The sequence below is a fragment of the Barbatula barbatula genome (assembly GCF_947034865.1).
Source record: "Barbatula barbatula genome assembly, chromosome: 23".
Taxonomy (NCBI): Eukaryota; Metazoa; Chordata; class Actinopteri; order Cypriniformes; family Nemacheilidae; genus Barbatula; species Barbatula barbatula.
This window is the reverse complement of record NC_136786.1, coordinates 12,861,194-12,886,600: the sequence shown is the minus strand read 5'-3', so window position 1 is coordinate 12,886,600 and position 25,407 is coordinate 12,861,194. Positions and strand designations below refer to the sequence as shown.

Genomic DNA, 25,407 nt, shown 5'->3' with positions numbered 1-25,407 from the left:
ATGGGTTCTATTCACCAGATAGCAAATACAAGAGGTTCTAGGGATTAGGGGGGAAATGAGGGGGTTCTTTGTTGTATACATTTAATTTCAAGACGTCACTTTCAATAATAAATGAAAATATATATTTTTAAATCCAATCAAAAGCATTTACTCTCCAATTAACGTTTATAACTTCTTATTTCAATTCGAGCCAATTTTACTAGTGTTATGTAGCTGCAATATGTATAGAGAATACATTTATTTAACATTTATTTAATGTTAAACACAAAAGAAATTGTATGACGACCATTGTATTTTTTCCTACTATGGTATTCAACGGGAGGCAAAACCTGTCCTGTTACAACTCGAAGTTGGGTAAATGATGACAGAATTTAAATTTTTGGGTGAACCATCCCTTTAATGTAAAAAAGTTACTATAATTTAGGTAAATGACTGTCAAGTATAAAGTACAAAGACAACGCACGCATTGTAATAAACAGATTTTAATTTATCACTGAAAAAAGCGCAACACTACAATCTCAGTGTTCAAAATTTCTTAATACGAAGCAGGATTTGTGTGGGTTCACTTTTGCTGTTTAAATACAAACTTTAGAGATTCTGCATAATTTCTGTACATATACATGAGAAAGTGGACAAACCACATCTATAATGAAATATAAAACCACATCAATAAAATGGTGCAAAAAGAAAAACGCCCCTGCACATACAAAAATAAATTAATACACTTTATCCAGTCACCAGTCTTGTGTAAACCTTAAGAAAAAAATCGGAACTCACTAACAGTGCATTAAAACAGTCCTTCACACCACTAAGTGATTCACAAATATTTATTTACAACAAAAAAAAAGAGGTAAAACTGTGCTAACTAAACCTTATTTATTCTTACAGCTTATTCTTAATCCAATATGCATCTGTTAATTTACATAGCAACAAAGAAACCAGGCGTATTTACAAGAAAATTTCATCGTCAAGTATGTTTTTTTCTTTTTTTATAACTTCAAACACCAGACATCAAAATGATGAGTTTACAAGACTCAAAGGAGCCGAGATCTTTTTTTACAGTAGTATAAAAACATTCTGCGAGTTGGGCGTTAAAATATGTTACTTGCACCCAACATGCAGTCAATGCAAATAAATAAAAAAGGAATAATAAAGTTGGCTTCAAAAAATGATCAATGCAGCACAAACATTCGAAATCAGATAGGTTTCAGTGTAGTCACTGTACAGGCTCTGAACTAGTATTGCCTGAGCGATGCTGATTGGTACCAATTTCATAAAAATGGATCAACTGAAGGGAGGAAAAAAACAGGGATAGGCTGGCACCGTCTCCAGCACGTGGCACCCAGGGCCAGCTTGGAAAACGGAGCCAGGCACTTGGGTTAGGGCCTGGTTTGTTTATCCTGCCTTGAGAGGTAGTTGCTCTTCAAAGAGTGCAGCAGGGTCAGTTAGACAGTTTGTGGACCTTTGGAATGCCTCTTCATGGGGGAAGCTGAAGATCAGAATGCAGAAGGCCTTCATGGTGCACAAATGTCCGATCGAACACATTTGACCGCATTATTCATACACATAGACAAATGCGACATGTTTTATTGAAATTATGTTTTTTTTTGTTAAAGGGGTAAAGAGAGGTAACAGTGGAGAGCAGATACTGATCCACAAGCAGATAGCAGACCATCCTCCATGGACCATCCGAAAAACTCCAGTTCTCATCCAAGACCTAGCGCCCACAGCAACTCACACCATGTAAGTGTCATTTTTAGCACACTGGCAGGGTGAGAGAGACAGCGCGTGTGCGCACATATGTGTGCAAGTCGTCTGGCCCCCATGGGACCGTAAAGCTTACAGCAAGTGATTTACTCAAACTCAGTGCAACATGTTTTTTTGCCAGATGGGCATCAAACTGGCAAGTGTGTGTGTGGGTGTGTGTGTGTGTGTGTGTACATGTCAAGGTTGGTGCTTGTGCGAGTTTCGTGCAGTGGGTGAACATTCCGGTCTTGTTGCTCAGATAGCCGGGCCTCTTGGGATGCGCTGATGAGAAAGATCCATAAGGCGGAGCTCCACAATCTTGTTTTCTGCATCAGGTCTTCTCCTGCCCTGTCAGTGATACAGTCTTGTCTCCCAGCCGCTGAATAAATAACAGGTAAACACTAAGACTAAATCCTGAACTATTCTTAAGCAACCTTTGTGCTTCTAAAGCAATGCTACAAGAACACACTTAAACAAATTTAACCATTTAAACTATCAAATCAATAATATGAAATATTGGTAAAGAGTATGTGCGGTACTTACTCCAGTTTTGGAAGAATTGCTGTCGTGCATGGCGAGGAAGGGGTTGTTGGTTATGGTTTGCTGGGTGCCGGGCAGCAGGCTGTTGATGGGCAGCTGTACGTCATTCTGCTGCTGCTGCTGTTTTTGCTGCTGCTGCCTTAACTGATAGAGCAGAACCTGCTGCTGTTCCTGTACACAGACAGACAGACACAGTGTGATGAGACGTCTAGACTCAACCTCAGACAGCACGCCCACAGGCTGCCCATGAACCGTCTGATGCATATTACACACAAACACTGCAATAGCTTCCTGAGTATTTGCAATATTACAGAAGCTTGTACGGGTGAATCTATTTTTAGGAGTCAGCGTGCAAAGTAATTTAATCATACTGTAAGTAAACAAGCAATAACGTGAGCTTTAGAGGAATAACTATTCGAGTAGTGCAATCTTTGAAAGATACTCAAAGAAGTTTTGTCTGAGAGTTTTGTAGTGAAGTTCTGTTTTTTTTAATCACTATTATACTCATTTTTTTATATTAATAAATGTAACAAACGTAAAAGTATCAAATTATAACATTTTGCAAAGCTTATCTTAGAGTGATGCTAAAATATAACACTTATATTTTGTCATAACATAATTCCCATAGTTTCACCAGTGTCCTACCATAGTTTCTAAAATGTCTAAGATATTTTAAATAAAGAATAAGTGAGCGAGCCTAAACGGTGTCATGTGTAGGGGCTCTTCATACGGGTGTGGGTTGCTGGGAGCTGAAGAGCTGCTGCAGTTGATGTTGATGGAGCAGGATCTGCCTGTGCTGCTCTGTCAGATGTCTCGCCGCACTGCAAACACAAACGCATGGAGCCCATGAGACAGCTACAATCACTCATCATTTCAGAAACATCCTGCACAGACGCATTATTTCCCATGACTGCACAAACACATTAAGTTCCCCCGAACCCAGAATTGCATTAGAAAGTGAATTTCCTGTCACTGCTCACACACAAAATGCAAACCACATGGAGTGCACACGTCATTGCTTTGGAAATTTTATTTTCTTGAGGAATAAAAAAATGTCTAATACAAATCCAATGCACAATAAATACACCTAAAGCAAAGCATACATAAAATCAAATAAATATTTAAACCCGTACAGGTAAATTGAAGATTGAGGGAGGGCTGTTTACGAAAAAACTAAACGGCTGTTGTTTTCGATTCCTATCAAGTTCAATTCCAGAAACAGCACACAAAAATGAGAACAAGCAGGAAATACTGGAGTAAAATGAGCCGTAAAAAGCAGACATGAGCAAAGCACATAAATTCTCACCTGGTTTTCACAGTGGTCATGCTGCTAAATTCCCAAAAGCGTAAACAACAGAGAGGCGAAGAAGAAGAAAAAGAGAAGAAATTAAGGAAATAGGCATCTTTGACATCATAACTGCACAGCTTCATCTCACTAATACAATCCAGGTTACATTTCACCCGAACATTAAAAACATACATTTACAAACTCATGAATTTATCTTTTGTATTGAGAAAATTAAGACTATTTCAGGCATTTCCATTGAGAAAAAGAAGCTAAAAACAGAATACTAAAGAACAGAATGAGAACAGAATGATTTTTCATCTTGTTTCAACAGATAATGCAAAACTTATATTTTTTGCATTGTAAATAAAAATTGAGTTTATACTGAATTGTAGAGCGGAGTTGCAAAATGCAAAAATTTACATTTGCAATGTAAAACGCACAGTGTAGGACATGTTTGTACCTATTATTGAAGCTGTTAGGCAAAGAAGCGCTTGTAATTGAGTGAAGGGTGCTCAGGGAATTGGTGTTTTGGGTCAAGCTGGGGGAACTCTGGATCACTCCATTCAGGGCACCCACGATACCACTCATGGTCAGGTGGTTCCCCTGTAGAGCGCCCATCAGTCCCGTCACCCCAGCTATGGCAGGCAAAGACGAGTTGGCATTGCCAGGCTGGACGGCCACCCCGGCCATGCCGACTCCGTTGACCTGCTGTTGGGGGGGACTGTGTGCCGCAGAGGGGGGGGTGGAGAGAGAGGACGTGCTACTTCCGCTACTATGGCCACCACACAGGGGATCCTGAGAGAAAGAGAAAGCACAAGAAAATGAGAGAAAGAGAGCAAGAAAGAGAGATCACGTGAGAAGCCTCATTGACCTGTTGAACTAATGTACAAAATGAAGCAGAGGTGATTATAACAGTACGCTATAACTACATATGACTAAAACAAACACTACATACAGATATACATAATATAACACTTGACTCAACTAAACAGGTGCTCAGTCCCAGCAGATGGCATCTGCAGAGCAGGGGTAGAGGAAGTTACCTGAGTGGGCAAGGGTTGAGAGGAGTCTGTTAAAACACTGCTGCCTAGCTGAATGTTCTTGCTGTGCAGCATGTCTGGAGGAGAGAGAGATGTTGCACTTTGAATGTGGAGACCAGATTAGCTAGAGTTGGGAGAGGAGATCCGTGAACAGAACAGAGGGGAGGAGGGGTGGTCGGACTGGTGTGTGTGTGTGTGCGTGTAAGGGCCGGGGTACACTTCGGTTGTCTGTGACATTGTGACTCACGCGCAGTTCAACCTTTTGTGGGCCTTGACGGATACTGCATGCGGTTAAGGAATGTCTAAAGGTGTGCACAATTGTGTGCCCTGCGTGAGACGTAGCCAACGTCAGCCAGCCGAAGCGTACTTTCGGGCTTTAGGGAGTGAGTCGGAAGGTGGGCTTATGGGTTAGATGTGCGTGTATGTGTGAATCTAGGGTTTTTAGGTTCAGGATTAGAGATGCTCAGGTTGTCGAGAGCGTATGTGTGAATGTTACTGTGCAGTGTGAGTACTGTAAAGGTAAACAAGTGGCAGAAGGCAGAGACGGCGTGTGTGTCTGACCTGTGTGAGTGTTGCTGGGGTATAGAGGAGAGGAGGCAGTGGTGGCTGTGGTGCTCGTGGGGGTAAAAGGCACGGAGAGTTGGGCGCTCAAGAGCTGCAGTCTTTCCTTCTTCATGGTCAGAGTTCGGATCTGTTCTTCCAAGCGTCTGTTTTCAACCTGCAGCTGGTGCAGGGATTTCAGCATCCCCAGCACTGGACACAAAAACACACATCATATTATTTTGGACATTTCAGAAGAAGTTTTATTTTGAGATCACGTTTCTTAATAGCTTCTCATAGAAATCATTTACTTTAATTGAATGCAATTCTTTAAACAAGAATGGTTTTATGAACGACTTCATACAGAAATCTGCATAAAATAAAAACGTGCCAAAACCACTCAAATTAACTTTTATCGAATGCTTATTATGCTTGTACAGCAGCAGTAAACCCAACATCACAAGAGCAAAAACTACATCTACAGGTTTGCACACATGCAGATCAAGACCTCCAGAAGGAACTACAACTGCAGACTTCCGCTCTTTTCCCAGTGTCGGTTTAATAACAGCATTTAAGCACTGATCAGGGGCCAGCAGCCCCAACCGAAATGCAAACCAGATGCGCAGTCAGCGTAACCGCAAAACTGCTCTCCTATCAGCTGCAAACAGAAAGTTCACTTCCACACCCGCAGAACACAACCGCCCAACCACTTCCTGTTCAGGCCTCTCTTTACGTATGACAGACTTCCCCGTTGCCGAACGAGCTGCTATCATAACACAAACAGCTGCTACGAACCGACATGATGCAATTGAGACTCTGATACCTACAAACTAGCTTTACTTACAGATGATCATCAAAGCGCTGTAAAAAGTGTACACAGCAGTTACACACAGACAAAACTTATAGGTAATGAAGCTTATAATTACTGCAGTAAATATAAATTAACTAATAAATTACTTGCGATCTGAGAATTGATGTAATTACAGATTGCAAAGTTCAGGCGCAATATCTGATTGACATGCATTTTAATACGGTTTCACTTTGACGCTTGTAATTATTTTATTGGATTAGATACTTTGAGAGAAAGCACTAGATCCTAGGTTGTCCCCAGAGACTCAGACACAAAATATACAGAATATAATGCACTGATTCACAAGAGACAGGCCAACTTTTAATGAACGTAATTACATTTCGTTTCAATTTCATTAAGAAATAATTTTCATTCTTTTTTTCAAGTAACCTGTAATGCCTATCAGCGAGACTATGCCTTTATTACAGAAATTAATAATGCTATTTTACATTTTCTGAAGAAAATGAGAGAGGTGGCTACTCAAACTCGCTGTAAAATTTTTATAATTTGATGGGCCATTAATATTAACAGACTCAACAATAGTATAGCGAAGCTTGCTTTTTAAGCACCACCAAAAGACACATCACATGCTGACCAATACGTAGGCTTCAGAAACTCTGTATAGCGTCACAGTCATCATAAAGAACTGAAAGGAATAGATCACCCAAAACTTCTAATTCCGTCTTCATTTATTCACCCTTATGGTTTAAAAACCTGTATATGACTCACACAAGATAAGATATTTTGAGAAATGTCTCAGTGGTTTTGTGTCCCTACAATGGAAGTCAATGGGGGGGGTCAATGTTGTTTGGTTACCAATGTTCTTCAAAATATTTTAAGTGTTCTGCAGAAGTCAATCATACAGGATTAAAATGAGGTGAGTAAATGAAAGAATCTTCATTTTGGGGTAAATTATCCCTATAAGTTCTATCTCCATCAGCACGTTCAATATAATGACAACCACACTGTGCCAAACACCTCTATACTTCGATTATGGATTAATATGCATCATTGCGAGCGAGTGTGTAAAAGATTAATGCTCTCACCATCTTCCTGTGAACCCTGTTGTAAGAGGAACTGTTGTCCTTCATTCCATTGTCTTTCCAGCAGCTGATCGATGCTGGTGGCAACAGGGGGCAGTGAATCTGTACCAGAGCCAAGCCCTGAAACCAACGGTCCTGACGAGTCATACCGGATATGCAGGCCACTTAACGGAGACCTAAGACCATTACAGTGAAAACAGTGAGATGCAACACCAGTGTCCAACATGAGCTCAACAGCTTGTAAACATATAAGCTTCGTTTTATTTAATCACAAGTTGAAAAGAAAATGTAGCTGAGCATCACATACAAAGCTTGTATAAAAGTTTTTGTTTTCTACGATATAAATATTTTTAGTTTTTAAACGTTCACTAAACTGCTGCATTATCAGTGTTTTTTCTAAACTCCCGGTCTGGCATCATGCCCTCAGAGGGAGACACGCAGCTTAATAAAAACAAACAGAGTTCACAGTTCTAGTGCAACGCCGTCCAGTAAAAAGGCCTGGGCCTGCGCGGGCGTCTGACACCATAAATCTCAGTCCGCTCTTGTTTGGACAGAGCAATCGGTGTTATTATGAATGCATCCAGCTTCAGGCTTTACATCAGGGGCTCCCTGGCGAGCGTGAATCTATCTCTGGGGTAATTACGACTGGGCTGAGGCCGATGCCACATGACAATAAATCTCCGAAACCACAAGCACAGTCTTCAACAGTCATAACACCCTAAACAACCGCTCCGTTGTAAATAACAGAACTAGCAGAAACAATTACCGTTCATCTTGAAAACGTAACACAAACATGCAAACACTTAAGTTTTTACATAAGGCTTAAGAATGCTGGGGTTAAGTGATTTAATGTATTTTCCCAAAACACACAGAGCCGTGTCGGAAAGGTTTAATTTTAATAACCCTGCAAATGTTTCACAGCTCATATACAGCTGATGACATCTAAATTAAACCATTACAATGCAAAAAAACGGCATACCTCCATATCATATAATATGTCATCCTAGGAATCTCGCTCTCGAATGTCCAATATTATAAATCCATATCATGTCTTCAATCTTAAGGCTAGCTATGCAAAATGGCAAACTACCTTTCAACATTTCAACAAAAAACGAACCGGTCTGCAACTTCAATTCGGGCAACAGCTCAGTGTTAAAAATGCCTGCTGTTTGGAAGATGAGCGCGAGGGAGGAACGGAGTGAGTGGATGTGATGGGCTGGAAAAGGGGGTTGGGGGAAGGTTAGAGAGTAAAATCTCTGAGCCTGGAGGAGGGGAACTCGAGCTCAGGAATGTAAATAGGACTTACCGAGGGGAGAGGTTTGCCTTTGGTGAGTTTCCTCTTCTGGAGAAGCCGAGAGCTCCGTCTCCCAGTTCCTGATCTGAAAGGTAAATAGAAAGCAGTCGATAAGGAGCCGGCATGCCAGAGGATTCTGGGAAACGCAGCGACGGGCGTCTCAATCCGCTCTGCGCTCATCAGATCTTCCTCTTTGAAATCCATCTTGGGGCTGAAGAGTTCTCTCTGGTAGCTCAGCTTGCACACTGACACTACTGAGTGTGTCACTGAGTCACCTCTTTCTCAGGCTCGCGCTCTCTCTCTTTCTCTCATGCACACTCTCACCCTCCCTCTTTCACGAGCTGTCCATTCTTCCCCTCACCCCTGCTTTTTGTTCCCCATGGAGGCTTCCATCGCCCTGCCTCTAGGCCCCATGCCAGACACTGCTTTTCATTTTCAGCAGTGAAAGTAATGAATCACATATGCACCTCGCCGGGCACAACCCCCTCCCTTCCATTCTCTCTCTCTCTCTCGTGCGCTGTCCTCCGCACCCCCTTCAGTCACAGTCAGCCAATCCCATTTTTCTCTTCCTCTCTACTTCTTTCACCCATTCCTTTCCTTTTCCCCCTTCCCCCTTGTTCTTTTTAACACTTTCCAGCCCACCACCACCCCGAGCACAGGCTGCGTCAGGCTGGCTCCAGTGGGGGCGCGGGACTATCTGTTCGATCCGCCCAAGGTCTGGTCTGACTTATTATGGCGCTGACCCTTTGCCTGACCCTGGTTCAGCCCCGGGGCTGCGACGCAGATTGGACCCAAAAGCACCAGGTATCACTTTACAGAATTTCAAGTAAGAATGAGAGAGTAATACAGAACAAGAGCGAGAACTACAGAACAACAGAGAAAGAAAAAAATGCGAAGAAAGAAAAAGGAGAACTCCAAATAAACAGAAAAAGAAGTACAAATTAAAAAGCAAAGACAGAATGAAAGAAAGAAAGAAATGAGAACTCCAAAACAAAGAAAGATTAAATCGAAAGAAAAAGGGAAATACATACATAACTAAATGAAGAAAGGAAGAAGAGCAAGAAAAGAAAAACAACAGTAGAGAAAATTTTCAACTCTAATTGAAAAGGCTGTGAATTTTTAAACAGAAAAGAAAGAAAGAAAAATACCAGAATGAGAGTGAAAGAAAAAAGAGAGTGAAAGAAAAAAGAAGATAGAGAGAAGCAAAGAAAGAAAAAGACAGAATGAGAGCGAAAGAGAAAATACAGAATGAGAGAGAAAGAAAAATTAAGAAAAAGGAAGAAAGAGACAGTGAAGAAAATTACTTATTATCTCTTAAAAGGCTGCCGACTGATTTTTAAAGACACTTTAAGACTCAGTTTTTTGTCCAACAACCTAAAAGTAACAAAACATCAACAAATCGTTCTAACCGATATATCGGTCTATCCAGATTTTAGATGTGCTGAACTCAAAACACTAACAGGCCCGAGGAAAGAGCGCACAAGCTTCACAATCTTGAGCGGTGGTCTCTTTAAGGAAGGGTGTTCTTTCTCCTATTGTTAGTCAAATGACCCCCTGACCTCCGTTTGAGGAGGAGGGCATGACTGATCCATTATTCCTCAAAGGCTATGTTCCTCTTTTCCTTTCCTGCCCTCTCTGTCTCTCATTCAGCTGGTTCCAGCTACCCCTCCACGCCTACGACAAGATCCCGCAAGTCCATTCGCTCAGCCCCGAGACCCCCAGGGTTTAGGCAGGGTCCAGGAAAAGCGTAGAGTGGGCCGGGGTGGAGGGAGGGAAGGAGAGGCTAGGTGTTAGGTATGCCTGCCTCCTAAACCCCAGGCAATCCCCTCAGTGTCATCACTGTGGTCATTGTGTAGATTAATGAAATGTTTGAGTGCTGGCATGCTTCATTTAACAGGTATGCACACTTTCAACTCTCTGTCCTGGGGAGTTTAGTTCTCGGTCTCCCTCTCTCTGCGACCAGAGGAGGGAGGGGATACAGCTGACCACACATTCCATAAACACAGGGGAGTGCAGAGAGACTGGAAGAGGAGAGGTAATGGAAGAAAGATTTGAGAAGAGAACCCTGTGTCGGCAGGAGGTACGCTGGAGTGTTTGTGCGTCTCACCTGCTGGGGAGCTCTCGGATTGGGCTATCAGGGCAGCCATGGCTGAATTCGGGTTCAGCCTGTTTCCAAACATGTGAGGCGGCCCCAAGTTGAAGGATCCCGGTAGCAAGTTTGACTAAAGAAGAAACGCATAAGAAAGCACATGTTCAGACTCAATAACTGTCAAATTCGTGGATGTGCGAGTACATGTTCCTGCTTGAATGTGTGTGCGCGTGAATGCGTGTGACTGTTGGCTATGGAGCTGCATGATAAAACACCATGTCAGCTTTATTTCCTGTGAGCCTGCAACAGCCCTGAACACCACACAGACCATGTGCTTCTGCTGCTAATTATTTAATCCAATTAAGCCATTTCCCTAATAAGAGCTGAGATTAGTTGTGGTGCTGCTTCTTAGGGAGCAACACATGTGCCACAGAACAAATTTTGCCTGTGTTGTGGAGAGCAAGGACATCTTTAAATAATTATTTAGTTTTTAAAAAAACACTTGGGGTGACTAATCATTATTATTAGTCACCCTTCATGTTATATCTAACCAATAAAAAGCATTAAAAAGTGCTTGACTACACAGTATTTAATCATTTAAAAAGAATAGTGTCTTTTCCATTTTCTACAATATCTGAATTCGGTCATCCAATTTTTCGGTAGGACTGTGAAGACAATATATTAATATTTAGATTTAGGACATAAATTGATCTGTTTAAATAATCCGTTTTAATCTGTAAATTAACGGTTTTGTGATTTACTGCACACATGCAAAAAATATATCAATTCAGTATGATGCAATTAATTTACCATTAAGTCACAAAACCGTGTTCTAAGTCATGTTTCTTTTGCATTCATCTTTAAACATTAATATTTGATTGGTGAAGTAAAAATAATCTTAGCACCTTTTTAACTCACAAATTACAACGGATTATTTAAACAGATCAATTTATGTCCCAAATCTAAATATTAATATATTGCCGTCACAGTCCTGACCGAATTCAAATATTGTAGAAAACGGAAAAGACACTGTACTTTTTAAATGATTAAATACTGTGTAGTCAAGCACTTTTTAATGCTTTTTATTGGTTAGATATAGCATAATAATGATTTATAGCAAAAAAAAAAATTTTAATCACAAAATGGGGAAAGACAAGGTTTTTCAGAAAGCTATATATTATGTATACCTTAATATAAATATTAATACATTGTCTCTCTATATTTCGTGTTTTTGTCCCCCATAAATTATCTATAGTCACTCTTTATGTTTGTCTCTGGGTTTCGTAAATATCTAACCAATAAAAGGTATTAGTGCTTGTTAACTTTACACGGTTGAATTAATTAAAAAGTAAAGTTTTTTTCCATTTCCTCTATAAAAAACTGTGAATTTGGACATCCATTGTGTTGGAAGATCAGCAACGATATATAAAACATAAATACATAGTGTTTAAGTACATAAATAATTTTACAAAATATTGGGAGGAGAAAAGCGTTGTTAAATCTGAACCTTTTTAATTTAAAATGAATTTGCAAATGGAAAAGTTAACAAGACAACCTTTTGAAGTATTACAATTATTATTAAATTGTAATATTAAATTGTTATTACAAACCATTTCAATATGCATATTGCTATTTGCACATTTATATTATTGCAATTTTTGATCATTTTTTATTTTACAGATATAATCACACATAACACACACAGACAGACAGACACACACACACACACACACACATTACACCACTGTTGAAAATCATCTCACGTTTTGTCAGAAGCGTTTTTTCTTGTTTTACGTGGATACCAAAATTAATATCCTGCATTCTTCAGGCTCCTAAAACCCTGCGGACCCTTTCCTGCCCCTCACAGTCTCTTCTCATTCAGGCTGTGTGGAGAGAGGAGGGAGTCTGACCGATATGAAGAGAACCCCTCATCCCACTAACCCAGCTCTCTGTCCAGCCTGTCAGCTCCCATCCTGTCAGCGGCTGAGCTCAATGTGCCAGCACAGGCAAGAGAGGAACAGTCGGATTGTTTGAGGCTTAAAGCTCTCAGCACCATTGTGCAGGTTAACCAAGAGTGGGACAGAAGCAGGCCTAGGGGGTGTTTGCTGGGGTCGAAGGTCGACCCTGCCCTGCTTGCAAATAGTGCATTTTTTTAGTAGCATTTTTTAAACTGCAATGGGAAAAAATGCAGAATAAAGAAAGAGATTTTTTGTGTGATTAATGTTTTTTTCTTCCAATTTTAATATGATTAAACTATATTGTTCATTAGACATACTTTCAAAAATATCACCTGTTTACCAATGAGCGAACTACAACCCAGAAAGCCCCCTCATGCCTCCATGGTGTTAAAGCTCCTATGCCATAAAGCTTAGGACTAATGGGGGATATTTGCAAGCGTGCGTTAGGAGGGGCTAAGAGCCCTGCAGCATTAAGAGATGAAGTAGACCCACTGATGGCCTTAATGTAAGGCCACCCTGCCTGTAGAGAGGGCAGATCTGCGCAAACAAAGCACTGTTGCCTGGAGACGGCTGGTTGCTACAGCAGCACAGGTCAGGACAAAGATGCTCAGGAGAGCAGTAGAGACAGTGCTTAAGTCTCTAGTGTGTTTCCAAAGGGCCCATTTGAGCGGTTCTGGGGTCCTGTAAGAATGACTTTTCTTTATAATTGTCATCCAAGCGCATACCGTAGTCTAATAAGCAATAGGCAATTCTAAAATCACTGATTGGTCTAAAATCTGTAAATCTAAATTCGGAGTAAGTAAAATAAAGTATAAAAACAGATCTCTCATGATGAGAGCAAATTCAGTCGCCTGTACCGCTATGACTAGCTAATGCAAACAAATACATTGACGTTTATCCAGCAAAACCAAATATATGGTCTTAGGAGCCGGGCCATAAATACCATAAAAAATGTTAAGCTCTGTGAGCTGAAAAATTAGCTCTGAAATGACACCAACAGTAATTCTCACAAGAACATGCAAGATGGCTTCCCTCATATTGTTAATATACTGCTGAGATCAGAAAAATATTGTTTAAGCACAAACCCAGCATCTTGAACCAGATTCTTTCATTGTGTGAAAAGATTATTCCACATTGAGAAGATAATGTGCATTACTCAATGTGAGATACATAAATAGCTGCACCCAACATTTACATCCATGCCTTTTAGGAGTTAATTACTATTTGAGCTATAGATGTGCTCAAACAGTATTTATCTTGATAAAACTGGAGCGAATAATCACACAGAACCAAGAATATGAGTTCAACTCTATTTAATTGGTTCATTTTGTGAGAGATGATGCATTAAGGATGTATGTGAGCTGAAAGTCGTAGATCTCTTTTTGATGCAGGATAACATTGTCTTATTTGAATAATGACCATTCACAGATAATAGAAGCTAAATGGCTATTTTTAAACTAAATTAACGTGTAAAACTAGTAATTGACAAAACAGTGCAGGATTCGGACTCCTAAAACCCCCAAAAATCTAGTCATTCAAACGATTTAACAAAAAAATACATGAAATTGTGTGTATACAGTGTTTATTCTGATATTTCTATCAATACACAAACAAACACGTGTATATATTTAAGAAATGTTTGTAAAATATTTATAAGTTATATAAATTATATTTAATAAATATTTACATGAAGAGTTTATTTTCAAAAAGAGATAACTCAGTTTTCTTTTTAAATCATGTAAATAAAAAAAACATATTGAATTTTTTTTATCTCTTTTTGGAAATAAACTCGAAATTATGATAATATTTGTTAAAACACATACAATTATACATACATATAAATATAGACAGCATACACACACATTTCATATAAACGCAGACTTTAAATCACGATTCATCGATTTGAAAGCCCTGAAACACTTTAGCCTTGTGATGCGTTCACATTTTTTTCCTTAAAATGTATCTTATATTCCATCCACATGCAAAAACCAAACGCACCAACACACACAAGTTCTTGTGACCACCCACTTGGGTGGTATCCACAGAGCACTCAAAAATAACTGGCATTATTTGCTACCAATTAATGTGCAAAGCAACATTCAGGTGCAGAGATGAGATATAATATTGGACTCAAATACTCACGTGTGTGGATGAGGTGCTGGTGAACGTGGCAGCCGTGGGGAGTGAGGTGAGGGTGGGCATGGAAGTGACCACTGACTGATGAGTTGGTACAGGATCAGAGTTGGATCCAGACAGGGACCCTCCGAGCACTGTGCTGGGCACCGGACAAGCTACATCGCTACTGCTGGAATACGAGCCTGGAAGGGTAAAAATGGAATAAATTATAATAAAGCATAAATAGTCAATGTTTAAGAGGGAGGGGCAAACAAGATCTTCTGATTTCCACTAAGTCATAAATAATATTAGCACACTCAATGGCTTGCTTATCAGCTGAAGATCCAGCACAGCCACTTGGGAATCTCAGATCGATCAATGCCCGGTATGACCTGTAATCTAGTGGCAAACGCAAAGTTTTAATAGTTGTAAGGGCAACCTCTGTCCTCCAATATAGCTTCACTGGTTATTCATCTATCTCACTCGTCTCTGTCTTTCTCGCTGCCCCGGAGATGAACTTTGTGGACTTTGAATGGCCTTGTGTGACCAGGCCCTCATCACAGCAGACGTCGAGTGAGCACAACAAAGAATTTCAGAGTCCTCTCAACATGCACTCTGCACCGGCCTTCCAATGACCCATAAAACAGCTCTCCGAATCGGACGACTCACTTCGTCTTCTGTAAAAATAACGGAGGGCTTTTCAGGTGGGGCCAAAAAGCTGGGGAGAAAACCGCTCCATTCATATTTATGTGCCGGTTCATGAAATGCACGCTGTTTGTTGTTGCTGTTGTTTTATAGATTTTTTCGGCTCTCCTTCCCTGCCACCATCTCACATACACCCAGCTGATGGCCTAGGCTGACCCTTGCAGGAACGAGAGAGGCCCCCTTGGCACACAAAGGAATGAATGGGAAACATTGTTGGGTGAAGCGGTACTGCGTGAACCATTTACAGTACCAAGCTCCGAACTCCGATGCATTCAACAGGGAATAATCCAATATATTTCCAAAATGATTTTACGTTTGGGATTCTTGAGGATCTAATACACTGATGATAACATAATCGTGTTGATCTGGTTAATAATTACCATTTAAGAATAGGTCAACCGGCAAAGCTTTGGATTAGAGGTTACAAGACATACAGCAGCCAAACAAAGCAAGGACAAAGATCCTGTTATCTGGTGACGATCGAACCGACCGATCGATCGAGCCTTAACATCTCCTCCCGAATTCCCCTTATCAAATCAGAGGAGGGGAAATTTCAAATTAGAGTTGCCAGCATTTCAAGTCAAGCCCATGCCTCCTTTCTCAGCAGAAAATCCATGCGAGTTCAGAGGGAGGTTAATGACACGGCTTAGGTCCTGATAAGGATCCTCTGCACTTTTCTTTACGGACGGTTCCCACCGAAGCGAAAAAAGGAGGTACGGTTCTCCAAAGCAGATTTGGGCCTTTGACATGATGTTGTTAATGTTTGTTATTGTGAGCAGTGATCAATGTCTTGTTTTGAGTCGTGTTACTAGCTTTAGATATTCCATGCTAACTGTTCTATCACATGCACACGGCATTAGCAGAGTCGCCTTGGCGTTTCCGAATGCGTGCCGACTCCAGATGAGGATAAGTTACAGTGCGGAGTTAACAGAGAAAATGCACGCATTGCTCACGGGTGTTTATGCGAACGGACAGGGTGGCTGCATAGTTTCAACATAAATTGTAACAATGTAACATTGTGCTCGGTCACATCCCTTTTCTCATTTCAAACTAGCGTCGTTTAACCAACAAGAATCTTTCCCCCTTTCCAAACAGCACCCCATATAATCCCACACCCGCCCGGGCCCGAAATGGATGTTTGCATTTAATAAATGGCCCCTACTGCTCCCCCTGATAAACCAGTCATCCATCAAAAAAAGGTCTGGGAGCTGTTGAGGGAGGATGAGACTGATAGATGAGACGGAGCACTCATGCTGTAGCCCTGCATTAGCCATGGCTAAATATTTACAGTCCAGCCAAAGGCCAGGAACAGGTGAGGGCGAGGAGGGGTGGGAGAACGAGCCCCAAACAAACACAAAAGCCCAGATGGCCTTGAGAGAGGGGACAGGGTGATAGAGAGAGAGAAAGAGCGTGTGACACACTGGCTGCATGTCAACTCGTAAGGACCATACGCAGAGTTTGCTGCTTATTCAACTGACAAAATCAGTTCACTTGGAAGACAACACTTCCAGGAAAATATACTTGGGATAGTTAACCGCCCCAAAAAGTTCTGTCATAATTTATTTACCTTCATGTCAAACACAACATGCAAATGACTCCTCTTGTAAAACACAAAAGAAGATTGACATTGAGAAATGTTTTATTCATACAATGGAAGTCAATGGAGGACAATGTTGTTTGGTTACCAACGTTCCTAAAAATATCTCCTAGTGTATAGAAAAAAGTTATACAGGTTTGGAATCATATGACGATGAATAAATTATGAAATACAACTGCTTGTGTAAAGGGATCAATGTGCACCTTCCCCTGCTGCAGTGCCTTCAATATTGAACACCCACCATGATATGGAAGTTCACCTAAGGTGACCGACCACCCTGTGATGTTCACTTCATTGGGCAACTATAATGCACTCCTAAATAGTACGGAACTCCTAAAAAACCAAACAGTTGCCAAGCAACAGGACATCGCCATGGATCAGATGCTTACATGTTAGTTGTAGCATACATGGGGGAGCACTTCAATGATGAGATCGAGCAACTGCAAGACTTTAGCAAAAAAAGTTACAGAGAGAGTGCTAAAACAAAACATGTATGAGTGTGCAAGGCAGATCACCAGCACTGAGAACACCGGCCCAGTCGCCTGGTTCAAACTCAGTGATCAGGAAGGCCAGTAGGGGTCAGGGCATTTCTACACACTGTCTTAAGCTGCTAAATGCCTTCAGCTCTCTCCGGATCCCGAGCAAGGAGAGCGTCAGGGAGGAACAAATACAATTTTAACTAATTGCCTGTTACGGGCTCCTTTCCTCCTCCAGCTCCCTCGGGCTCAACAGGTTAATGTGCATCTCTATGGAGATTCAGCGGGCAACTCTGAGCTCTCAATCAGGTAGGAATGAGGAAGCACTTTAGAGAGCACCTCCATCCACTTTCACCCTAATGAGCTTCAGCAGCAGCGCAGACCAAAACAACATCACGCTGGTTCCCAGGACTCTCTTTGAGACAAGCCCACCTCAAATGGATTTTTTTAATAACCAGAGATGGAAAAAACAGCAATTCAGAGTAAGATCAAAAGGAGTTAGCCTGTGTTAGACGTCATTTGAAACTCTGAAACTGAACCGAATGAGAAAAACGACCAATAATTTGTTTCTCGATCTGATTAAAGAATCGTGACCTCTGGCTAAACGTAAGGGAGTTATTTAGACAAAGTAATGATTTCGGATCTACCAAAACAGGTAGTAATTCATTACCCCTCATGTGTTTGTGTTTACATGTACATGTGCTTAAAAGTAAGAGTACATGGAAACATAAGAGGGCTTGATGACATCAACCAAAAGGAAAAATCAAAGCTGTTTTGATGAAAGATAACATGGAAAAACAGAATCACACACCATAAGAGCAGGAACACAACAATTGAAAAGTCTGTATCTGCTCACCTGGTCCAGCAGGTGGGGAGCTGACAGTCATACTCTGCAAGCTTCCATTCCTGAGGAGAGATGGGGACTTCTGAATCCCCAAACTACTGCTACCGGCACCCCCCTGCTCCCACACCTCCTGTACTGCTAACGGCGCTTCCGCGGCTGCCCAACGTACTCATGGAGGACGGCGAAGGGGAGGTGGATGAGGGCAGCGCCACTCCGTGTTCTCCCGTGTCTGTGGCTTTACCGTCCTGGGAGGTGTAGCATGGTCCGTATCGGTTCTTCCAGTTCCCCCGTTTCTTCTTCTTCACACCGTCTTCGCCAGTGGAGGAAGATGAGGTTGCAGAGGAAGACGAAGAGGAGGGTTGGGGGCGTTTGTAGCTGGCTGCTGTCAGGCCTCCGAGCTCTCCGGTGGGGTGACAGTTTTCGTAATGCTTGCCGGAGCTGGAGCTTTGGGACAACATGCTGAAGGTGCTGAGACCCACCATGGCCTCAGAGGTTCCTCCCTCTGAACCACTCTTCACGTGAGAACGGCCGAAGGAAGGAGTGTAGGACTCGCTGGCCCTCAGGGTGGCGTCCGAGAAACTGAGGAAGTCAGAGGTGGGCTGGACCACAGATCCACTCGAGGCTGCTTTAGTACTGCTGCCTAATAAAAGACCTGAGAGAGAAAAAAGATGATAAGCATATACAAAGACTTTTTTGCAGCCAGTTTTTTAAACATGCAAAACCATCTATATACCGATAGATCCAAAATAAAGCTGTAAGGTGAAAAATAAAATGTAATAAACAAACAAAACACAACAGTACCGTATCAACTAAAAGCAAGACTTGTAATTCTACAATTACACACAAACAATTATTAATTCTGTGCTGATCTACCTGTTAGCAACTTTCCATTTTGCGCATTATTATTTCTTAAAATTCCTCCTTAAGCAAATAATTACACCCAAAGTTAAAACACCCTTCTTGAACTGTAGACAAGAAAAAACTGAATATGCTTCAATTAGAAAAAGTGAAAAAAGACAAAAACCAATGAAAAATCAACTCGAGCTGACATCAGGCTACACAATGAACTCCTATATCCCACTGCAAGGAGGGCCGGTCACTTGCAGGCAGCCAAACAAATCAGGCAGGTGACCCAGATTTTGGTGTGTTTTCAGGCCCTCCCCTCAGGCAAGGACTCGTCCTTTAACCAAAGCCAGAGTAGCAGCACCTGCATTCATGTTTTTACAGCACTGGCAGAGCCCGCTGAAGCTTTACGTGCCAATTTTACTACTCGCACTACCATTCAAACCTGCACATGCCTTGTATGGTCAGGTAGCTTTTTGAGAAACATGAAGTTTCACCTTTACCCCCCCTCAAAGAATATTACTTTTATCTGCCCTACATCAACAAAAATAAGACAATCCAAACTGTCACCATTGGAACAAAAAGCGTTTTTTAATATTGTCAAACACAAAGTGGTTTTTCGCAATGTTTTAACAGACTTTTTATATTGCAACCTCTCATGTACTTGAAATATTACATCATAATATTGGCAAACAGAACGGTTGTGTGGCTTAACGTCGAAGCAAGCAAACCCTGGATCTGTGTCAGGTGTTGTCATAACAGCCCTAGTACTATGACATACGTGCTTGTAGGCAGCAGATAATATTCCACAGTTAATCTGCAACATCTTTTGATGTCTCTCTGAAAACACTATGCTGTTTCTTCTTTCAGGGTTCCTCGAAATCTGCGTGTATCTCCAACAAGGAGGCCCCACCGCACCCTGACACATTAATGATTAGTCTGAATTATCCAGACGTGACCTCTGCTTCAATCCTTCCATCACGGCTTGATAGCAGTAGGGTCAGGAAACATGTTTCCAGATCCCCCCTTGTACAACAACACGAACACACACACACACACACACACACACACACACACACACACACACACACACACACACACGAGACACCACCCACAGCAGAGCCGACTCAAAAAAGACTCCACAACAGCGGCAGCCAGCCAGACGACAGCCTAATCGTGCACACACACACCATTCGTACTACTCCTGGCTTTCATCCAGCCTTGTCACAAAACACTCAAGTGTCACACACAGGAAGTTGACACGAGGCTTGAATCTAACTGTTTGTTTTAATTTAAGAACACGAGGCGCGCCAAGAGTTCAGAGTGGGTGTTAACTATTTCAGTTCATCAACAGTCAACAGACATATCAGGGAGTCTTACCTTGCTGAAACGGACTGGATGAGCAGGTGGCCATGGATGAAGTTGCCGTGGTGACCACGGGGCCGTGGGGTTTACCCGGCACAGACTTGCGGCCTCTGGACACGGAGCTTGAGCCTGTGCCGTGACTGCTGGATTTCTTGCTCTTGCCCTCTGAGCTCTTTCCGTCCGAGGACCCGCCGTCCTTTGAACTGGAACTGGAGTGAGATGGAACTTCCTGGAAGTTGGCATTAGTGAAGCGGCCTCCGCTGTCGTCCAGTCGCTTCTGAGTGGAAGAAATGGAGGAGACGCTTCCTCCGCTGCTGCTGTTGTAGCTCTGCAGGCAAAAGGGATACGAACACATGTGTAACAATCTTGGATAACCTCCAAATAACTGTCAAGTAACTGACATACAACCTCCCTCTCCAGCCAATGTTGAGTAAAAAAACTATAAACTATCTCAAATATGATTGCTCAGGGTTTTCTTTATAAATAACAAAAAAGAAAGTTCAGTTCAACACAATACAAATTTAGACTCACCTTCTCAGAGCTCACCATCAGTGCTGGTACCAGTGATGGCGAAAGCTCCATAGACTTTTTGTGCTTTGGTTTATGCCGATCTCTTTCTTTATGTTTCTGTGATAAAATTATGAAACAATTAAAAATGTGTTAATGAAGAGGGCGCAAAAAATATTAACTGTGTAAGTACAGCTTGTGACCCTACACTGCCATATCTGAAAATAAAGAAAGGGAAACTCAAGAGAGGGAAAACTCAAAAGGTAAAACAATGACTGGATCTAAACGTGTCAATCCTTTGCATGCATACAATCCCGCACAGGACAGCCACTTCTCCACAAAGCTCCTCCTTTACTCAAAGGAAGTGTCATCCTCTATATGTGAAAGGTTTCACATTGCAAGCCCGACCACAGTCTTCTGCAGCTTAATTTACACCCCAGTCTAGTGCCGTGCTCCACACAGCTCTATTTGCGCCCGACAAACGCAAGCGTGAACAAATTTACACCTCGCACTCCAAACGAACACCTCCAACATCTCCGTTTCTGTTCTTAAGACACGGCTGTAAAAATATGCAGCGATCCTTAACCATTCGGAGAGAATATTTTCACATTCCCAACTGGAGCGCCATACAAAGTCTAGCTTTCATTCTTGCCCCCTTTCTGTCATCGTCCAAACCATTGTCTCCTTTAGAATTGACAATTACTCCGAACACGATAACGGTTTATGCTACTTTACTGCGCAAGTGGTGGTGACAATTCCAGAGGCCCCCAGGCCCAAGTTTTTCAATGAAAATTAAAATGAGCTTGCACTTCCTCGGCGCCATTTACAATTCTCCTGAATATACCATTTGAAATGCCATTTTATTAGTAAAGGGAAATTGTACACACTTTAAATGGTTTTGAATAAGCGCAAAGGGATTTTTGTGTGCGTGTGCATGTGGCCGAACAAAAATATTTATACTTTTGGATTTCATGTCTGCTACAAACAAGTCTTTTAATATTGTGCTTAATTCTATTTTGCATATGCTAGTAGTAATCATTAAAAATGTAACAAAAAACACAAATGTAACATTTACTGAAATGCACATGCACATTTCAACGAAAATTACTCTTGAAGAATAGAAGCAAAGGCAAAAATCTTTGTACACTGATCCTAAAGGCAAGGCATTGTTTTAAGAAACATATTTTTACCAGTAGGGTTTGTTTTTTTATTGAAAAACAAAATGACATATATTCAAATTTATTTCAAGATATACAAATGGCAAAAAAAATCTGACATTAACCAATACAATTCCTCATCTAATTAATATTCTGATATAAACACCTTTCAGGATCTTGATTTAAGACGACAGCTAGTTTAATTATCCCAAGATGAATAGTTAAAGCAGAGTGACTGCAAAGAAAGAAGCACAAGCAGCAAAGACATTAATCATAATTCATCAATGCCTTTAGCAAATTAGTGAAATGTAGAAAATCTCTTTTAGGACGAACAAAGAAAGAACTTCCGAAATGTTTCCTGAGTCTAACACAATTCAGCTACGATAATTAAATGATAATAAATCAATTCCAGTTATTGAGGATAAATAATGAATTCCAGTTATTCAGTTATAAAGTAAGGATTCCTTAAAAAAGCATTCAGGAAACAAAGCAAAAAATCCCCTGTTGGATCAGAATGTAAGATATTCGAGGCAGGACGGGGAAGAGAGATTGAAAACATCATTTTATTCCCAGATGCCGGTCTCAACTGCCTCTCTGAGCACATCTGAACTAGCTGCAAATTGAGAAGCTTTTAGCCTCTATTGTTGTTTGGCCCTGGGGTTTGGAATTAGCTAGGTATACATCTGAGCCCCCCAACCTTTGACCCGAGAATGTGGAGTACGGGGGGATGGGCCCCTCTTTGCTGATGCAAATCAGGCCTTGTAACAATAGCCATGGCGGAGCACAGACTACTCCACAACAAGATCGTCAAGAATACAGCTCCAACTTAAATCATTGTTGGTATCAACCCCTCTCAATGTGGAAAAGGTTAAATATCAGAATAACTGGGAGAAACGGCTTTAAATTTAATCTCAAATCTAATTGTTCGTTGACCTAGATTACACACGCTACACGATCTTTGAGCGGCATCCATGCCATTTGTGCGCATTTCCAATGCAAACTTCTTCAAACTAATTCAAATAATTAACAAACATGTGTCAAATAACCAACAGCCAATTTCAATGTCCAACCTCCACTCACCGCTGTATGTTAGGGATAGGCACGAGTACTCTGACGTGACAGCGGCGAGCGATCGTTTGTCTATATAAAAAATAAAATTATTTTCTTTCTTTCTGATTGGTTATGCTGGCATTTCAGGTGGTACCAAGAGATTTGATTGGTTGCTTTGCGGTCCAGAGTCAAGTCCAGGAGCACAGAAGTGTATACTGAGAGCACCCAGCGTGACTGGTTTCTTCCTGAAGACTTCCCATGGAAGCTGAGCCGTTTAAATTTTTACTGTATTTTCAAAAACATTAATAGTTATTTTTTATAATCTAACAGTGTTGATTTACTCAATCTCTTTTCATAGTTTTATCAACATGAATTTTCGTATCAGTGTTGTAATCTAAATCTTTTTATCGTCAACATGAGGGACACGCCCCGTCCCATTTAATGCCCCACCCCTAATTAATCGAGTACTCGTTTTTCAAACCTGTGTCCAGTTCTCGAAACAAAATATGATAAAAATGACAATTTCTACTGTATGTACAGATACCATATCTGTCATTTTTCATTTATATTTTCCAAGACATTAATTTAACAGAAATTACAGTTATAGATTTGGCTTCAACAGACTAAGCACCAGAAACACTCTTCTAAACAACGGCAACCACAATAATAATAAAAACTCAATCAATAAACAATAATAAGAAAGGTTTTTCACTTCACTCTTCAAGTCTTTCCCTTAAAAACACTTAGCCACAAAATCTGTGCTAATGAAGTCTCACAAAATGAATGCCAGGAACTAGAAGCTAGAAACTATTAATTTATATTTTTAAACAAAACTCATTCCTGTAGTCCCAACTTGAAGGGATCAAGTTTGATGATTAAAGATGAAAAAAAATGATATTGTGACAAATGTAAAAATCTTAATGTTAATTAGAAAAGGAGCCAAATTCCCTTTATTTCAGTGATATATTTGATTGGAATTACTTAACTAAAATGGTTCTGGTAATATTTAAAAGCTTATTTAAAAAGCACGGATCAACCCATTTTCCTACACTTTACAATTAAAACGCATGTCGGATGATAAATGTACAATTCTCACATTCCTACTGTAGCATTACAAATAGTTTTGTGTTATGACAAAATTTCAAGGGATAAAATGTAATGAGCTAAGAATATTATGTGTATTTAGGTTAAATATGATTAATCTCCGAAAAATAATTATAAAGCAGAACCAATTAGCCTACTAAATTAAGGCAAAAACAGTTCTGAACACAGGCTTTACAAAATGCTTAACTTTAAAAAAAAAAAGGTGTAGACATTTTAATGATGTAAAAATGAAATTTTTGAATGGCTAAGAGCCATTTTAATGATGACCCTGTGTGAATAGAGTAATCAGGCAAGCGATCACTGATTAAAATGGCTGCACAGAGGCTGAGTGGTTGAAACATGTGGCCAGTGGGAGCTGCTAGAAACAGGCAGAAAATGATCAATGACGATGGATAGATGTGATGAGCTCCTCCACACATTTCACACTATGAGGTCTGGCGCTAGCGTTGGATTAGTATTTCATATATCACCACCATTACAGTAAGCAGAGCAAGATACAGACAAAGATATAATTAAATCAAGCTTTCGATACGATTTTTGCGCTGTGAGTGCGTTTATTGACACGAGGCCGTGTTACACAGCCTATATTTAATTGAATTAGATGTGAAGGCGAGTAGGGCTAATGATGCTGCGTGTCTCATTTGGTATGGCTGTGTTTAGCAAATCTCAGAAATTTACTGGAACAAATGACTACACTACCTATCAATACTGATTAAACATACTCGGTGAAACTAATGACCGTGACGAATGCTTTTCTATGAAAACAGCACTCTTTGTGTTGATAATTTGTGGCAGCATCAAAATACCAATCACAAACAGGAGTTTTGGTTTTATGCGTACCACATAGTCTGAAGCCGTGAGGAGAGGGCATCAATCACACATGGCAGGAAGTGAGGTAGATCTGGAGGCTGCCTAACCTTCTTTTCCTTGTCATGGTGCTTATCCAAAGAGTGAGGGGAAGAATCACTTAAGCTTTGAGCCCTACTACCACGGCCTTTGCTCCTTCTCTAAAAGGTGTAAGAGGAACTTGGAGTTACCATTTCAAGTCTGTCCAATTAGCCTTTTTCCTATTTCGATTAACTATCCCTTCTAGTAACAAAGAAAATAGCCCTTACTGAGACAAAGGAAACAAAAGGTTAACCATTATGAAAAGAGAAAAAAGACATTGTCATGACAACTAATCACAACCGTTTGATTGTGACGATACTACTCCGTCAAATGTGCAACTTCCGTGAGCTGAATAAGTCAACTTAAGA

At 40.8% G+C, this 25,407-nt stretch overlaps 1 protein-coding gene across 1 annotated transcript in view; it reads right to left on the bottom strand.

Moving 5' to 3' along the window:
* Positions 1 to 381: 381 nt before the first annotated feature.
* The window catches only part of mllt10 (MLLT10 histone lysine methyltransferase DOT1L cofactor), a 39,900-nt gene continuing 14,874 nt past the window's right edge, over positions 382 to 25,407 (bottom strand). Inside the window, 15 exon segments of the mRNA XM_079447577.1 lie at positions 382 to 2,125; positions 2,290 to 2,457; positions 3,017 to 3,107; positions 3,593 to 3,616; positions 4,035 to 4,369; positions 4,618 to 4,691; positions 5,176 to 5,367; positions 7,051 to 7,223; positions 8,354 to 8,426; positions 10,449 to 10,563; positions 14,531 to 14,706; positions 18,138 to 18,240; positions 18,242 to 18,777; positions 20,349 to 20,661; positions 20,865 to 20,960. Coding sequence (XP_079303703.1) covers positions 2,078 to 2,125; positions 2,290 to 2,457; positions 3,017 to 3,107; positions 3,593 to 3,616; positions 4,035 to 4,369; positions 4,618 to 4,691; positions 5,176 to 5,367; positions 7,051 to 7,223; positions 8,354 to 8,426; positions 10,449 to 10,563; positions 14,531 to 14,706; positions 18,138 to 18,240; positions 18,242 to 18,777; positions 20,349 to 20,661; positions 20,865 to 20,960 — 2,517 coding nt within the window. The 3' untranslated portion in view covers positions 382 to 2,077.